Source organism: Grampus griseus (genome assembly GCF_964374135.1).
Source record: "Grampus griseus genome assembly, chromosome: 6".
Taxonomy (NCBI): Eukaryota; Metazoa; Chordata; class Mammalia; order Artiodactyla; family Delphinidae; genus Grampus; species Grampus griseus.
The window spans coordinates 81841708-81861092 of NC_139000.1; the positions used below are offsets into that span (position 1 = coordinate 81841708).

General features: G+C 36.5%; 1 protein-coding gene across 1 annotated transcript; it reads left to right on the plus strand.

Annotated features, from left to right (window-relative positions):
* The first annotated feature begins 45 nt into the window (after window positions 1-45).
* On the plus strand, window positions 46-17042 carry RMI1 (RecQ mediated genome instability 1). Its single transcript, XM_082656177.1, has 4 exons — window positions 46-202; window positions 5261-5321; window positions 13840-13936; window positions 14699-17042. Exon 4 carries the CDS (start codon window positions 14735-14737, stop codon window positions 16613-16615), a length of 1881 nt encoding a protein of 626 aa, XP_082512303.1. The 5' UTR covers window positions 46-202; window positions 5261-5321; window positions 13840-13936; window positions 14699-14734; the 3' UTR covers window positions 16616-17042.
* The last annotated feature ends 2343 nt before the right edge of the window (window positions 17043-19385 follow it).

Here is a 19385-nt window from a genome sequence, read left to right on the forward strand (position 1 = left end):
CACGCGCACAGGGAGGGGGCGGGTGAAGGGGCGTCTTCGGGGCCCTGAGGAGTCTTCAGGGTTTGGAGGAGGGGCTTGAGTGCGCGGCAAAACGGGCGGGAAGGAGCAAAAAAGGATTAGGGCGCGCGCCGTGGTGGTTCCCGTTCTCACAGTCGCGAGGCCCAGGAAGCAGTGTTGCGCGAGGGGAAGGCGGGACGTCCAGGTCGGTGTTAGGCCCAGGCGAATGTCCCCGTTTCCACAGCCCGCATTCGCGTCTCCTTTCTTCCCCCGTGCTCTCCTCTCGCCCGGGCTGCGGGGCGAGTTGTGTGTAACGGGCCGCGGCGCCCCTCAGGCGTGGCCTGGGCCGGGGGCGCAGCCGGAGGGTCGCGGCCCGCTGTCCGCTGGCGGCTCGGGGTTCCGGGAATTGTTGGCCGTCCCGCTGGGCTGTGGCGGGCGAGCCTCGGAGTCCGGGAGAACTCAGTCCCTTTGCTTCCGGCGCTGAGCCTGTACTCCCGGGGTCTTTACAGGGCTCTCCGTTCTGACGAAACCTTTCGTTTTTCCTTTCTTTGTCTTTCTTTCTTTTTTGTTAATGGGACCTGCGATACGAGTATTTTGTAGTGTCGGTGCTGCCGCTACGTGTGAAAAATTTCTGGAAGTATTGCTTTCATGTCCTACAATGAATGCAAATCGCAAAATGCGTTGTAGACATCCGCTTTGCGTTCGTTCACCTCTTTAAAGCGCCCACCGTGTGTCAAGGTATTCGGCAGTGATTAAAACAGACTAAAACCCTCGCTCTCAGATATGTTACCGTTCTAGCGTGTTCAGTTTATACTTGCTTTGTGTGCGGTTACTTCTAAGGCCCCTGTGTCAGGCTTTGATGGTTTCTTCTGTTAAGGCACTTAAGGTCACGCTGAATCGGTGACAAACCTGGGAAATTGCCAGTAACTAGTACCCAGTATCCACAACCTGACTCAGCTCTCCAGCTCTCACCCACAACCCCAAACTTGTGTTCAAGCATAAAAATGTTATAATTTACATGGGATGTAAGCCCACCGTTAGAATACACTTTTTTTTTTTGTAATTATGAATTTGTGCTGATTCATTCCGCTGTAACTTGATTTTCCTCTTGAATACTTTGCAAATTAGATGTAACCAGCATTTTAAAAAAATGTCTGATTTCCACCATCTTTTATCTTTTACTTGCTTAATCAGGAAGAGAACTCTTTAGGAGGAACGGAGAACTTCATGAACCACCAACATTTACTGGCTGGGAGGATAGTTAACAAATACTGTTAGAGCATACTGTCTGGGATTGTGGAGTTTTTAAAAGGCTCTTTGAGTGGTAATATAATTTTTTAATGGCCCCACCATGAAGAATATCATAGCCTTGTTGGGAGGTAAAACTTAACTTGTGTTTGGTTTTACGATACATAGTTTGGATTTTTATTTAATGTTCAGCCAAGAAAATTGAGTGTATGAAGGGGCTGGCGATACTTGGATTGTAGAGATTTAATCTGCCAGTCAGGATTTGCAGCATTTAATTGAATCTGTCATTTAAAACCTGGGACACTTCACTAACACAGATAGGCACATATAGGGGTACTGTACTAATGATGTTTTCTTTCAAGCTAGTATTTCTGTTGCAACCATCATTTTCTGCCTTGATAAACAGTGATGATTGATGAGCAGGAATGCAAAGTAAGCAGCTTTATCTTAAGAACTTATTCCCAGTTTCACTGTCTTCTGACTGGACCCTAATTGCTGAAAGGTCTTATTTCTCTTTTCTAGATGCCATTGTCAGGTTTTTTATTTTGTTGTTGTTGTTGTTGTTGTTTTTTTGCTTTTTTCTTTTTCTACTTGTTTTCTTCCTTACCTGTTTTAATTTGCTTTATAGGTTTACTGTTTAAATAACAAGAAAGTCTGTTTTTTCCACCATTTTCATTCAGGGACTTGCTCTCTTGAGGAAAGTCTGTCTTTTCACCATCCTTTCATTCTCTATTGTTTTCAGCCAAACTGTTACATCTGTGCTCATTCAAGAACTTACCAACTTGGTTGATACATTGTGGCTCCTGTGTTGAGTAAATAATTGTATGATTATTTGGATTCCTGATGAATTTAGAGCTAGTATTACTTAGCTTGTGGGATTTGCTTTAGATAAACTAATATAATTGAGATTGTACACCAGCGAGCTGGATGATTACTTAAAATTTTATAAGTACTATTTTCTGAGTTTGTGCCAGACCTTGTGCTGGCAGTTTAATGCTTATTACAGTTCAGCTAGTAAATTGTGGTTAAGAAAAAGTTAAGGAACATGTCTAAGGTCACATAGCAGAAATGGGATTCAGACTCCTAAACCTATTCTCTGTCTGTCTTTTCCTTACATTAGGTTATGGAGGATCCACAAACAGCTCCACTAATTACTTCTTTCTGATTTCAGTCATTAAATACAAATTTTTTTCCCATAATTTTCAGAGTGCCTTCTCAAAATTCTGGGGTTACCTTAAAGTCATCCCCAAGGAGTTAAAACACAGACTCACCTGTATTTTTTAGATGAAGACAGTGGAAACATGGACTGGTTATAACTTGAGTATTTGTTAGTGCTTTTAAGTCTTAGCTATTGATTGAATGCCGCATACAGTGTCCAAAAGGATGGTATCAATACTTCTGCCTCTTTTTCTATTTTTTAAAAAATTGAAATATGTGAGGCTGACTGAAAAGTAACATAAATCAAATTTGCCTAAGTCTTAGTGGCAAATGATAGAATTTTCTTACTCTATTCTCTTCTGCTTAGTTCCTGCAGTCAAGATCTAGAATGTAGATTAGTGTGGTCAGCCAAGTTTAGCAAGCACAAGATGTAAATCAATTTTTAAAAAACATTTTTTTCATGATTATAAAATTAATGGAGATTAAGATGTATGTAGTTTTACATCTGACCTTTTCTCCTAACAGAATAAAAATATGAACATATTTTCATGTCATTAAATAGTACTTAAAAATGTTTTTTCAGAAGACTATTTCATGGATCCAATGTAATATATTTAATTAAAAAAATTTTTTTTTTACTGTTGTTGAACATTTAGATTGTTCTGGTTTTTTTCCGAAGTGTAAAAGCACAGTGATAAACACTCTGGCACATAAAATCTTTGTCCTCATTTCTGATTATTTTCTTAAGATTAAGTTTTGAAATCATACGGTGTGAACACTTCTTAATGTACAATTTCAACAACGTATACTTTTTCATATTTTTTTCTTGGACAGTGATGTTCTTGAGGATCAGGGGCTGTTCTTTATGTATGAGCAGATGAGAAGTTGTGCTGCTGTAGCTAACACCTCCCCTCTGAGTTGCTTCTACCTGCGGTGACTGTGGTTACTCAGTTTCTCAAGAAAGGGAGGAACAAAAACCTTAGGAATTCTCTTGAAGGAGTAGATGCAAGTAATACAATTTACTAAATTATTAAAGGGCTCGGTTATTGAAACCCAGTCTAAACTTTGTAATCCCACATGATAATACTTTTTCCATTTAATTAAAAAATTTAATAAGCTTTTCTTTTTTACCTGTAGGAAAAAAAAATCCTATTATATATAAAAACATCTTCTTATTGAAATTGTTTTTAACATGCAGTTGTGGGGAGTAAACCATGTTTCAGATCAATATGCCCTCCACTTTACTTACTTTGCTGTTAAATGAAGAATTCTATGTAGCAAATGTGCATTTAGTTATAACATTATTATAAAATTGTAGTATATCATGTAGCTCTGGAAGTGGAAATTTAAATCCTAGAAGGTAGTATTTGGAGAAAATTATTAATTAGAACTGCCACGTGTTTATAGAACAATTTCACTGTGGTTCATTGAGCACTGTTTCTCAGAATTTGTCCCAACTATCATCTGAAAGGAGTTTTGTCACTTGCCGAATGCAACAACACAAACAAGGAAGTGCGTGTTTGAGATAACTACAAAATTAAAAAAATAAAATAAATGAATACATAAGCCTTAAAATATCAGTTTGTAATATTTAAAAATTTAAAAAAACTTTTATGTCATATTTTAGTAGAGTTATAGCAAAAGGAAAAGTACTTAATGATAACACTGTTTTGAAGCTGTTACAAAGATAGATGCAGTAGGTGTTTCTTTGATTTGACTTTGTAAAGGAAATAATTTAGAATATACTAGGTGAGCTTGTCGTTTAAATGAGATCTGAGAAAAGTCTGTTCATTGTAATAGTGTAGTGCTCTTATAGAATGGCCATTTATGAATGAGTTTTATAGTTTATATGCAAGTGGGTAAATGTAAATGAGAGACTGGCTTTACTTTCTCTTTTAAGTCGAACAGGGTCTAGAAAATGATATAGAAATGGAGGTTAGCAGAATTTCATTCTGCGTCTGCTACCATGTATGATCTGTATGTCTTAATCTTCATGCCTGTTTCATTCTCACCCAAATAGATGACAATCCCTACCCTTTCTATCATAAATGACTATTTTGAGGTTTAGATAATATTACAGATGTAAAAGTATGTATTTTGAAAAAGTTTAAAATCTTACAAATAAGAGGTTTTAATTTTTATTAAACCTTTTTCTTCAGTTCTCTGTTTAAACAGCTGTACTGCTGGGATATAGAATTAACACCACTGAAATTCCTTTCTTTCATTTTCTATCCAGCCTTGACCTTTTCAGTTCACAATCAATCAGTCTTTCTTTTTTATTGGTTCCTTCATCCTCCTAGAAGTACTAACAGTATTAACTCCTACTGTTTAACAGGTTCAGGTAGAAAATAGCATTTGTGTTAAATGGCTGCATATAATAATTTAGGGATATATACTGTATACACTGAATAATTTATAGTACAAAACATTCTGCAAACAACTTAATTAATTGTGGCATTTATACTTGATAATTCATTTAAATAATTATAACTCTACTGAAAGTACACTGTCTTGATTTCAGTTTACTTAATGACTGTCATCTCATTACTACAACACCTCTGCCAATTAGACTAGGCCCATTTGCCAGTGCTGTGGTGTTTAAATTTTAGTGGAGAAAGTAAGGTAACTTACTATTGAATGAGCACACCTAAGAGCCTTGGATCTAGCTTAATTTTTGAGGTTAAAAAAATGACAACAGATGCGATAAAGTAGCACTTGGGAATCTTAGGTTATAGAAGTACAGATCTCTGTCTTGAGGATAAGATGTCACTCAGCTGTGGCCTCATAATATCATGCTTGGGGATTTTAACATGCCTTATTTTAATTAATTTCATGCTTCGATGTTATTTTGTTTTAGGGTCATCTTTTAAGCATGCAGCTGAACTTGGTTTTTTCAATTTGAGAGTATCTTTTAACAGGTGAGTTAATCTATGTTCATTATGATTGCTGATATATTTAGACTTATTTCTACCACCTTGTTTATTCTTTCTATTTATAGTGCTTGCCAGTTCCTTTTGTGCCTTCTTTTGGATTGTTTTCTTTATTCTGTGTTTTCCTCAGCAAGTTTGAAAATTAGTTATTAAATATCTATCCTTTTGGTGTTTGTCTTCAGTATTTTTATTGAGGATATAATTTACATTCAGTAAAATTCATGTTCTTTTTTGTATATAGTTCTATGAGTTTTGACAAACATTAGTCACATCATCGCTGCCACCTGTTTCTATAGTGTTGCCTTTTCCATAATACCATCTTGGACTTATACAGTGTTTGTCTGGCTTCTTTTACTTAGCTCGCTGCATTTAACATTTGTCTTAGTCTATTTGGGCTATTGTGACAAAATAGCATAAACTGGGTGGTTGATAAACAACAGAGATTTATTTCTTTGGAGACTGGGAAGTCCAAGGTCAAGGTGATGGCAGATTTAGTGGGTGTCTGATGAGAACATGCTTCTTTGATTCTTAGATGACAGTCTTTTTACAGTAACCTCCCATGGCAGAAGGGGTAAGTAGCTGTGTGGAGACGTCTCTACTGTTTATTTATTTTTTTGTTATTGGGTTGTAAGTTTTTTTTTTAATTAATATCTTTTCAAAATTCTGACTTTATTTTTATTTATTGATTTATTGATTTATTTTGGCCATGCTGCATGGCATGTGGGATCTTAGTTCCTCAACCAGGGATCGAACCCGTGCTCCCTGTAGTGGAAGCAGAGTCTTAACCACTGGACTGCCAGGGAAGTCCCATGAGGGCTTCATTCTCATAATGTAAACACTTCACAAAGGCCCCACCTCCTAATGCCATCACATTGGGCATTAAGATTTCAACATATGAATTTTCTGAGTGATACCATCTGTAGCAGTATTCATCCATGTTATTGCATCTATTAGTTTATTCCTTTTTATTACTGAATAGTATTCCATTGTAATGATGTACAACAATTTGTTAATCCATTCACCACTTGAAGGACATGTGGGTTGTTTCTAGTTTTTTGGTGATTATGAAAAAAGCTGCTATAAATGTTCACATAGAGATTTTTAATGAGTATACGTTTTCATTTCTCTTGAGTAAATACCTAGTAATGCTGGGTTGTATGGTGAGTTTAACTTTGTAAGAAAATGCTAAACTGTTTTTCTTCCTAAGAAACTGCTAAACTGTTTTTTAAAGTGGCTGTGTCATTTTGCTTTCCCACCAGCAATGTATGAGAATTCCAGTAGTTGGTATTGTCAGTTATTTTTTATTTTAGCTATGCTAATAGATGCGTAATATCACACTGTGATTTCAATTTTGCATTTCCTTAATGTCTTACTCGTTATCTGCATATCTTTTGGTGAAATGTCTATTCAAATCTTTTGTTCCTTTTAAAATTAGTTTGTCTTCCTATTGAATTTTAGAATTCTTTATATAGTCTGGATATAAGTCTTTTGTCAATTATGTATTTCTCCCAGTCTGTGGCTTGTCTTTGTGTGTGTTTGGCTTGTCTTTATACTCTTAACAGTGTCTTTCACAGAGCAGAATTTTAAAATTTTGGTGAAGCTCAGTTTATTAATTTCTTTCTTTTATGGATTATGCTTCTGGTGTTGTATCTAAGAACACTGTTAAGAAACCAAGATCACAAAGATTTTTCTTCTAACTTTTCTTCCCCTTTAAAAAAAATTGAGGTATAATTGACATATAACCTTTTAGTTTCAGGTATACAACATAATAATTTGATATTTGTATACGTTGCAAAATGATCACCACAGTAAATCCAGTTAACATCCATCACCACTTAGTTACAAAAAAATTTTTTTTCTTGTGATGAGAACTTTTAAGATCTACTCTCTTAGCAACTTTTAGATATGCAATATAGTATTTTAACTACAGTGACCATGCTGTACATTACATTTCCATGACTTACTGATTTTATAACTGGAAGTTTGTACCTTGTGACCCCATGCACCCATTTTGCCCACCCCCACCCCTTACCTCTTGCGGCTACCAATCTGTTCTCTCTTATCTATGAGCTTGGTTTTTTTTTCTCCTAACTTTTCTCATAGATGTTTTATAGTTTTAGTTTTCACATTTAGGTTTGTGGTCCATTTAACTTTTATATATGATTTGAGGTATTGGTTGAGGTTCATAGTTTTGCATATGGATGTTCAGTTGTTTTAGCATCATTTGTTCAAAAGACTATCCTGTTTCCTTTGAAATGCCTTTGCATTGACTATATATGAATGGGTCTGTTTTCTAGGCTGTCTTCTTTTCCCATTGACTGATATGTTAATCCTTTTGCCAATACTTCACTGTCTTGATTACTGTAGTTTATACTAAGTCTTGAACTCAGTGTGAGTCTCCAACTTTTTTTTTTTCTGAAATTACCTTGGTTATTCTAGTTTCTTTGCCTTCTCATGTAAATCTTAGAATCAGCTTGTCATTCTTTAAAAAAAAAAAAAATGCTGGGATTTTGAATGGAATTGCATTGAATCTATATATCTGTTTGGGGAGAATTGAAACTTGATCATAGAGTCTTCAACACAGCATATCTCTTCATTTGTCTAGGTTGTCTTTGATTTCTTTCAACAGTAGTTTGTAGTTTTCAGCATATACATCCTGCACATATTTTGTTAGATTTAAGTTTTGAGGGCTACTGTAAATTGTACTCTTTGTTCATTGCTCGTACAGTCAAGTCTCATTATTCCTGGTAGTTATGTTCTATATAAAGTCCCTGTGAACACTGAATTAGGGAATACTGAACTATTGTTCCTAGGAGAAAGACAAGGTTAGGTTCCTGTGAGCCTCTGGTCATGACATTTTCACCAACTGCTTAGTACATAACCTTGTTTTATTTGTGTTTCTGTTTAAAGACACTTCATTCACTATATGTTGTTGATTCATTAACTGAACTTACGACCAGTGGCACTATAACTAATGCCTGAATGAAGCTTAATCTAACACACAGATTTTACATATGACACATCTCACACAGTTTTCTTATGCTTTGGAACACTAGACAGCACTTCAGAAGTATGCTACGGGGCTGTTTTAAATAGTGAAATCATCAACAAAAAGCACAAAAGTGTGAAAATGTGGCACTAAATAGAGCACAAAAAAGACACTTGCATCTTGCTAACTCATTTATCAGGTGATATAGCTTCTTTGTACATTCTTTGGCATTTTTTCATAAACATTCATGTCATCTGCAAATAGAGGTAATTTTATTTTTTCCTTTTTTTCCTCCTCTACTTCCCTCTTGATTTTTCTCTCTTTCTAAAAAATTATGGTAAAAAACATATAACATAAATTTACCCTCTTAACAGTTTTGAAGTGTACATTATGTATCTTCCTGATGTGGGATAGGGATGCCACAGTCTTAAATGTCTTAAAGAATCGTCTAATCAATCTTGTTTTTAGAGTACCCTTTACTTCCAGGCATACTTAGTATTGCCTTTTGTGGGTTCTGGGTTTTTATATCAGCCATTCTTAATGCCACCTTAGAATTCAACTTTCTAGTGTCTGCTAAATCATGTACTAATCTGTTTGCTTTCCAGTTTCCAAAATTTGTTGCCATTGTTTCTTCTCCCATTTTCTTTGTTCTTAGAATTTTATGACTTTTAAAAAATCTATTATCTGAGTTTTGCGGGGATTATAAGAATGTTTTTTCAATCTTTCATTTTTACCCTTAAACACATAATTTTTATATTTTTCTTATAAAATAGTAAACATAATCAGAATCTCTATTATCCTCCTTGACAAAACATAATACCTTAACTTCCCTCTGAATTCTTTTTGTATTTTCTACATTTTTGTTACCTCAAATTTTAGATCCAGCTTGTTGAATCTTAAAATTTAAAAAAAAAAAGATTTTTTTTCTTTGTCCTTGATGTTTTACAGTTTACCATGCTATGTTTACAGGTGGATTTTTACACTTGTTGCTTAGCAGTATTGAGCTTTTGCACCCTACAGAATCATATCTTTCTTGAATTTTAGAAAAATTTCAACCATTATTCTTTATTTTTTTATTATGAAAAAATTTCACTTTTATTTATATATTTTTTTTCTAGTTTTATTGAGAAATAATTGGCATACATCACCATATAAGTTTAAGGTGTATAGCATTTACATATACTGTGAAAGATTACCACAACAGATTAAGCTAACATCCATCATCTCATATAGATAAAAAGGTAATTGGGCTTCCCCAGTGGTGCAGTGGTTAAGAATCCACCTGCCAATGCAGGGGACACGGGTTCGAGCCCTGGTCCGGGAAGATCCCACATGCCACGGAGCAACTGAGCCCGTGTGCCACAACTACTGAGCCTGCGCTCTAGAGCTCGTGAGCCACAACTTCTGAGCCCATGTGCCACAACTACTGAAGCCCACGCACCCAGAGCCTGTGCTCCGAAACAAGAGAAGCCACTGCGATGAGAAGCCCGTGCACTGCAAGGAAGAGCAGCCACCGCTCACTGCAACTAGAGAAGGCCTGCGGGCAGCAACAAAGACCCAACACAGCCAAAAAAAAAAGAAAAAGAAAAAGAAAAAATAAATTCTCCTTGTGATGAGAACTCTTAGGATCTAATCTCTTAACAACTTTCGTATATATCGAACAGCAGTGTTAACTACAGTCATCATGTTGTGCATTACATCCCTATTACTTGTTTATCTTATAATTGGAAATTTGTTCCTTTTGATCACCTTTAACCATTATCTTAAAAAAAAACAAAACTGTTTCCTTCACCTCTTCTATTTTCTTCTGAAACTGATTACTTCAGTGTAGAAGCCTGTTTTCCCTACTTAGCCTTTTTTTCCCTTCTTTGCTTAATTTCTTAAATTTTCATACTCTGTTCTATGTAATTTCCAAAGTGTAAGTTTTTTCTTCATTTGTTTTTAGCCTTTTGTTTATCCCATCTACTGAGTTTTAAATTTCTGAGGCTGTTTCCCATTTCCAAGATGTCCAATTGATACTTTTCATAAATGCCTGTTACTGTTTAATTATCTTCTATTCTTCTTTAAGGATTAGTCCTACTTTTAAAGTGTATTTAGTATGCTCAAAGACATTTTAAAAATATTTAAGATTATTTTAAAAATATTTAAGATTCTTCATTTAAAAACAGATTTCTCTAGGTATAAATTCTCCTGTTAGTTGTGTCTGCTGATGTGGCTTATGGTGGTGATTTTCCTTAAATATGTTATAATTTTGGTTTGAGAGCTCATGTTGGATAGAGGTTTTTCCCATGTGTGTTTTTCCCTTTTGTGTTTTTTTGGAGTTGCTTCAACCTGACCCTCTGGCTGGCATAGCTCTAGATCAGCTGTGTCATTAGAGACTTGGGTTTTTATGTGAATAGCCTAGTTCTGGACCATGCTATATGTACTATACAAGTTATGTAGGCCTCATTTCCATTCTTAGGTTATCTCTGTTTCCTCCATAGGCCATAGGTAGGTATTGAGTAGAAGATTTTTTTGGCCCAGTTCTAGCAAGTAGTCTGTTCTGGTCTTCTGACCTATAATTGGCACACTGGACCCTTAAAACTTAAAGCCTTGGAGCTTTAGCCTGAAGTCTCCTTTTCCTGGTGGCTTTAAATCAGCACTAAAACTTTAGGTTTCTCCTCTGTTCCTAGCCCACAAGACTTTTTTAAAAATTAATTACTTATTTTTTATTTTTGGCTGCATTGGTTCTTTGTTGTTGTGTGCGGGCTTTTCTCTAGTTGCGGCGAGCGGGGGCTGCTCTTTGCTGAGGTACACGGGCTTGTCATTGCGGTGGCTTCTCTTGTTGTGGAGCATGGGCTCTAGGCACGTGGGCTTCAGTAGTTGTGGCACACGGGCTCAGTAGTTGTGGCTCGCAGGCTCTAGAGCACAGGCTCAGCAGTCATGGCCCACGGGCTTAGTTGCTCCATGGCATGTGGGATCTTCCTGGACCAGCGCTCAAACCTGTGTCCCCTGCATTGGCAGGCAGAGTCTTAACCACTGTGCCACCAGGGAAGCCCTGGCCCACAAGATTTTGCTCTTTGTTATTGAGTGTAGCTATGTATTTAAAGTTTTATCTAGTTTCTTGTATATCCTTCTAGAGGTCCTTTATGTATAAAGTAAATAAGAATGTGCTTATTTTCCTTTCTTTTGTACACAAAAGCACACTGTGTTTTGCTTTTTTTAGCCAGAAGGTAGAAAATATTTCCATTTGATAAATCAGAGGACTCATGTAGAGATTGTTGGTTTCTTTGTTAAAGAGACATGCCGATTTGACTCTGCATGGTTTATTTCTATCACTATGGGCAGGGACCTATCCTACCTTTGAATTTTTACATTGTTTTTCACATGTAATTTAAAAATTATATATCTGTACGCTCAATTATTTTCTTCAGTGTAAAGATTTATCAGTTTGGTAGTTATGACCTTCTTAATTCCTCCTTTAAAATGTTATTCTTGTATTCCTCACAATAACTAACTCTTCCTTTAAATTTTAACCATTTGTTAAATTAATAATGTGACCACTTGTTTAGGGTCACAGAGTTTGTAAGTGAAAGATAATTTGGCATCACACTTGCACTCTGAACCGCTAGATTATATACTGGCTCTCATTTGTTTTTTTATTTATTTATTTTTTACACGATAAGGGGGTTTTACTTTTATTTATTTTATTTTTTTATTTTTTATTTTTTTGCGGTATGTGGGCCTCTCACTGCTGTGGCCTCACCCGTTGTGGAGCACAGGCTCTGGACACGCAGGCACAGCGGCCATGGCCCACGGGCCCAGCCGCTCCGCGGCATGTGGGATCTTCCTGGACCGGGGCATGAACCTGTGTTCCCCTGCATCGGCAGACGGACTCTCAACCACTGCGCCACCAGGGGAGCCCCGGGTTTTACTTTTAAATGATTATCAGTACACCAAATAACAACATGTAACAAATTCTTGTCCTCTAGTAATTTTTATTAAAAGATATTAAAAGCAGCCCAAACAATTATACTAGTATTCATTGTTCTAACCTTTAGCCAGAAAAGACTGTTTTAAGGCTGGATGCTGCTTAGTACAGGTTACAAATAACTATTTACTATTTTTTGATAGATAAATCCCCTGACCTTCACAAAGCTTTAGGGGGAAAAAATTAATCCCTTTCTTCTTAAAAAATTAAAACCAAACAAACAAAACTACATCTACAAAAGAAGAAGTCAGTATTGATATATATGTTGCTTTAGCTAAAAGATATGGGAAACCAGACAACATATGCCTATTACATTTTCTAAGAAATGCAAGGTTAAAAAAATGAAATCTTTGGATAAGCTTTAAGTTTTTTTTTTTTTTTTTAAAACTCAGTGTGAATTTTTTTTTTTTTAATTTTTATTTATTTATTTATGGCTGTGTTGGCTCTTCGTTTCTGTGCGAGGCTTTCTCCAGTTGCGGCAAGTGGGGGGCACTCCTCATCGCGGTGCGCGGGCCTCTCACTATCGCGGCCTCTCTTGTTGCGGAGCACAGGCTCCAGATGCGCAGGCTCAGTAATTATGGCTCACGGGGCCAGCCGCTCCACGGCATGTGGGATCCTCCCAGACCAGGGCTCGAACCCGTGTCCCCTGCACTGGCAGGCAGACTCTCAACCACTGCGCCACCAGGGAAGCCCCAAGCTTTAAGTTTTTACAAGGGAGCTAGATTTGCTATTTTCCAAAAAGTGAGAGGACCTACTATATAATATACAGAGATAATTTAATGCCTTTTCACAGGAATGTAACTTGAGCTTTGTTAGAATTTCATTTTCCATGAAGGCATGTAAAATGCCAGTCCATGGAACAGAGCTTCTTCCCCTATGCATTTATGCAGTAGTTTTCATGGATCTCTGGCTAGATGTAGCAGACAAAGGCCAAGAGGTTATCTAACACTTTCATCCCTGTTTTGCCAGAGGTAGATCTGGAGAGTGGTCATCACCTGGGTCTCTTTTTCCACCCCAGTGCTGCCCCTGCCATGGAATCCCAGAGCTCCAGCTTCTCTGGCTTTGAACCTTTCTCCCTCTGCAGTTGGTACTGTTCAATTTCAGTTTCAGCTGCTTTGGTCTGCTTCAGCCTCAGGTTGCTTGCGGGCCTCGGACGCCTTTTGGGTGGCCTGCTTCTGGCCTGCAACCATTGCTGGGGCCTAAGTGAGCAGCCTAAATGATTGGATTGCCACCTCGGGTCAGCTGATTTGTGCCTATGCTGGTGCTCTGCCCGCCATCTTCTCCTATCCTTTAATTTTCACAGTAGCCCTATGAAGTAAGTATAAAGGGAAAGAAACAAGCTAAGGTAGAGTGTCTGAGTTTCTCGTGGTAACTTGCTTTTGTTTATTTCATTCCAAACCTCATGTTTTTATTCTGTACTACCTCTACTCTACCCTGATTGATAATAGGAACCTTCAAACCATACCATCAAACTTTGCACTTATGAAAATAGGCTAGTGATTCTTTCTGCAGCTTCCTCTTATAACCCTTACTGCTTCTTGTCTTAGCTCTCAGGGCCATTTCTGAGCAATAGAGGTTACAAGTACTCCACTGAACAACCAGTTCCAAATCCCGTCCTCAAATCCTGTGCTTCTGTTCCAAATGGTAAGTTTTCTTACAGGCATGTTAAAACTTTTATAAATTTGAACTCTTAGATATCTTCATCTGTAGAAGGAAAAAATATACTTTTGTGAAAAAAGGTTAGTCTTTGGCTACTTTTTTATCATACTAAGAAAATCAGAAGTATATTTACCTGATAGGACTGTTGAGAATTATTTAGCCAAACAAATAAGATGCTTTACATCAGCTCAGAATCTATTGTTACTTGTTATAATTTTATGGAATACAATGGTATAAGTTTTAATAGAGTATGAATTATAGATATAGAAAGGACCTTAGTAAATATTGTTTCCTAGCTAAATTTTAAATGATTAGAATCTGATTATTATATTAACATAACTACTAATTACTACAGGTATTTCGTAGGTCTGACATTATGCTTTACAAATGTTAATCATGTAATCCTCACAACAACTGTGTTAGATAGGAGGTGGTACTGACATTTTACAGATGAAAAAATTAGGTTAGAGAAGTTAAGAAATTTATACTAGATCACAGAACTTATAGTTTGAAGAGCTAGCCTTCAAACCTAGGTATATCTTGTCTCAAACCTTTTGCTTTTCTTATTTTACCATCTGATTACTTGTGGCATTTGAAGTTTTGCCATGTAGAAAGTCAAAGAATTATAAAGGTGCTGAAGAGAGAAAAATCTAAAAGTTTGATTACTCCTGTTTGTGCATTGTAGAGAATTATAGAAACTATATTTAGATGTACTGAATTACCATAATTTTTTTTTTTTGTTTTCAGGTAATAGATGCCTAATATTTCTTTTATATAAAAGAAATGAGTATAGCTAGTATTACATTAAGAGTTGAAACCTGGCTTTTAGCTACATGGCATGTTAAAGTGCCTTTAATGTGGCTGGAAGCTTGTATTAACTGGATCCAAGAAGAAAATGATAATGTTAATTTGAGTCAGGCACAAATGAATAAACAAGTGTTTGAGCAATGGCTCCTTACTGATCTGAGAGATTTGGAGCATCGTCTTTTACCTGATGGCATTTTAGAAGTTCCAAAAGGAGAACTGAATGGATATTTTGCTCTGCAGATTAATTCATTGGTTGATGTAAGTCAACCTGCATATGCCCAGATACAAAAGTTGAGAGGAAAGAATACAACCAATGACCTAATTACAGCTGAAACACAAGTAACCCCAAAACCTTGGGAAGCAAAGCCTTCACGAATGTTGATGCTACAGCTTACTGATGGAATTGTACAAATACAGGGGATGGAATATCAGTCTATTCCAGCTCTTCATAGTGATCTTCCTCCAGGTACAAAAATTTTGATTTATGGAAACATTTCTTTCCGTCTTGGTGTTCTCTTATTGAAACCAGAAAATGTGAAGGTGTTGGGAGGAGAAGTAGATGCTCTTTTAGAGGAATATGCCCAAGAAAAAGTTCTTGCAAGATTAATTGGGGAACCTGATCCTATAGTTCCAGTCATACCAAATAATTCTAACCAAAGCATCCCCAGAATTACAGATGTTCTACATCCTGCGTTAGGACCTTCTGATGAAGAACTCTTGGCAAGTCTTGATGAAAACGATGAGCTTGCAGCAAATAATAACACCTCTTTGGAAAGAAGTTGTTTCAGCACAGGTAGTTCTTCAAATACTGTTCCCATCAGACAGTCAGATTTTGAACCAGGACTTGTTATTTCTCCAAGATCAAAGGAGAAACCACAAAACCAGTCTATGCTTTTTACTGATGAGGAATTAGATGACTTTTCATTGGAGGAGGCCTTGCTTTTAGAAGAAGCTGTCCAGAAAGAACAAACAGAGACCAAAGAATTACAGCCACTGACTTTGAACAGAACTGCAGATGAAAGTATAGAGAGATTTTCACATAGATCTAATACTCTGAATAATTTTTCTTTGATTTGCAAAAATGAAAATAATAATTGGAATGAAAAAAATTTATCTGAGCAAATAACTAATGAAGACAAATCTTTTAGTTGTCCATCTGCTAGAGACCAAAACAGTAGTATTGTTTCAGTTAATCATAATGTACCCCTACCCCATAATTTTACAAATAAAGATAACAACTCAGAGACATATAATAAAATAAAACAAACCAGCAGTTCAGATGGACATTCCTTAAATAATAAAATATTAAACGGAGAGCTGGTCAATTATGTACCAAAAAGTTGTTCACACATTTCTAATAAAAATGAGCACCACTTACAGACTTGTTCTTCAAGATCATCAGAGAATAGCACTAACCTTTCTATCACCATGGATTTATATTCTCCACCTTTTATCTATTTGTCTGTTCTAATGGCCAGCAAACCAAAGGAAGTTACAACAGTGAAAGTCAAAGCATTTATTGTAACCTTAACTGGAAATCTCTCAAGTTCTGGTGGCATTTGGAGTATAACAGCAAAAATTTCTGATGGTACTGCATATCTAGATGTAGACTTTGTAGATGAAATACTTACTAGTCTGATAGGGTTTTCAGTACTAGAAATGAAACAGTTAAAAAAGGATCCTTGTAAATACCAAAAGTTCCTGGAAGGTTTGCAGAAATGTCAGAGAGATCTAATAGATTTGTGCTGTCTAATGACTATTTCATTGAATCCCTCCTTGTCTAAGGGAACGGTACTGGCATTACAAGATGTTAATGTGGAACACCTTGAGAACCTAAAGAGGCGAGTAAAGAAATAATTTACTAGCAAACAATTTAAAAAAACAAGGAAATATTTAGAATTAAATTTGTCCTTTTACTTTTCACAACTTCCTTTTTGTAAAAGGGGAAAAGGAAGTTTCATAACTGATTTCAGTCTAATTTTAAAATGTTTAATTATGTTTGTGTATGTAAGTTTTTTAAATAAATTTTTTATAGTAACTGCTGAAGCAATTTGATGACCCACTGTTGTTGAGAAATTTTGTTTTCCACTTGTTATTTCACATAAGGTGACTGCTAAAGTACTGTATTGGTGTTTACTGATGAATCATACTGTTGAAAGTTAACAATTACAAGTAGGTAGTTGAGTACTTCTAATATGTAGAGTACCCCAAAAGATTTGTTTATATTATTAGGAAAAAATGTAAATTCAGTGGATTAGAATGTCAGACTCAGATACAAATTGTTTTGCTGGTTTTTGTTTTGCTGATTGGAAATATTTGGTATATTTAAAACAAATATTATCTTAACTAGATACCATTTCAGAGATTATATTGAATAGTTAAAAACCTTATTTTCAACGATAATCTATTATTATTAAGAAGATCCAGTAAGTATTTCATTTTTTTTTCTGGATTAAAATAAGGTATTTACACATGTCTTTAGTTATTTCCTTTTTTTTTTTTTTTTAAATTTATTTTATTTTATTTATTTTTGGCTGCGTTGGGTCTTTGTTGCTGCACGCGGGCTTTCTCTAGTTGCGGTGAGCGGGGGCTACTCTTCGTCGTGGTGCACAGCTTCTCATTGCGGTGGCTTCTCGTTGCGGAGCATGGGCTCTAGGTGCGCGGGCTTCAGTAGTTGTGGCACATGGGCTCAGTAGTTGTGGCTCGTGGGCTCCAGAGCACAGGCTCAGTAGTTGTGGCACATGGGCTTAGTTGCTCCGCGGCATGTGGGATCTTCCTGGCCCAGGGCTCGAACCCGTGTGCCCTGCATTGGCAGGCGGATTCTTAACCACTGCACCACCAGGGAAGTCCCAGTTATCTCCTTTCTGAATTAGATGTACATGTAAGTTCTTCCTTTAGTTTTGTTGGAAGTGCTGATTTCTTTTTTAGGGAGCTTGTTCCCCCCGGCCTCCCACCCCCACAAAAAAAAACCAGAAGGGAGACTGTTTCCCACTTTCCCACTTTGCTGTTAAAAAGTCACATTTGAAAGGTAAAATTATTTTTATTATTCTTTTGTTTTTAAAAAAATCTAAATTAAAGTATCTTGAATTTTAAAACATTAAACAAATACTTAAATAATAAAATGAAGACACTGTGTTTTTAGTTAAAATAATGTAATAGGAAAATATCTGGAAGTAAGATAAATACATATATAAAAATATGATATGGATATAGTAGAAAAATATTCGAAAATCTTTTGTCATTATTGCTTGAAGGATGATAATCAGAGTTCAAGGCACAATCCAGATTTTGCTGCTATATCATCTGATAATAACCACTTCTATATACTTGCATAGCTCTTTTACTACAAGAGATCTAAATGGATGTTATCTTTCATTATCTTTCTTGTAAATGTTCTCCTGTACTCTATCTCTTTGAGTAGTGCTGGAAAGCTGGGATTAAACCTTATTTTCTCTTCATATTCTGTCACTAAAGACTGGGTGTAGTACTTTACCATATCAGTCCATCCTTCTAATTGGTGCTTTAATTCTGGCTCTAGTTTTCTCTGGCCTTAAGTATTCCAGTAGTTTTACTAATTGGCCTGTGCCTTATTTTGCCCTTAAGCCTTTTCCCGTAATTCTTCCTGAATGATCTTTCTTGAATAATAAATTCCTTGTTTTCTGTTTGTTACCCTTAAATAACAACCTCCTCCTATCCGCTTACCTACAGGGTGAAGTCCAAACTCTTCATGTATAGTATGTAAGGCCTTTTGCAATCTGACTCTTGCCTTCCTTTTCCGCCTCATCTTGCCTCCTTATTCTTTTTTTTTTAAAAAAATTTTTATTTATTTATTTTTGGCTGCGTTGGGTCTTTGTTGCTGCGCACAGGCTTTCTCTAGTTGCGGCGAGTGGGGACTACTCTTTGTTGTGGTGCGTGGGCTTCTCATTGCAGTGGCTTCTCCTGCTGTGGAGCACAGGCTCTAGGTGCGTGGGCTTCAGTTGTGGCACATGGGCTTAGTTGCTCTGCGGCATGTGGGATCTTCCCTGACCAGGGCTTGAACCTATGTCCCATGCTTTGGCAGGTGGATTCTTTACCACTGCGCCACCAGGGAAGTCCCATTATCTCCTTATTATTCACCTACCTGGTCTGCCACTAAATTTTAGTCATAGTTGTTCTCCAGATGTGGGGAATATACCTCATGCATGGCTCACAGTAATACCGCTACCTCCCATATTCAGTTGTATTTCCACTCAGCTTAAGCTTTAGATGCCCACTGAAGTGTTTCATGAATTCCCCTGCCCACTTCCATGCCCTCTATACATTGTACAGACTAATATTATATATATTATTGTACTTATTTGCTTCCTTTATTTTACTGCTATATTTCGGGCAGAATAATTCTTTGTTGTAGAGAGCTGTCATGGGCTGGCCTCTACCCATGTGATGTCAGTAGAATCCTTCCATTTGTGACAACCAGAAAATATTCCCTGGGAGACAAAACTGCCCTTGGTTGAGAACCATTGCTTTAATGGAATATAAGCGGCTTGGGGGTATGGCTAAGTGATTTACCTTTGTAACTCCAGTAAATATTTATTGTTATTACAAATGAATCAACATATCTGATCATCTGCGTTCCCTTGCTTAATAT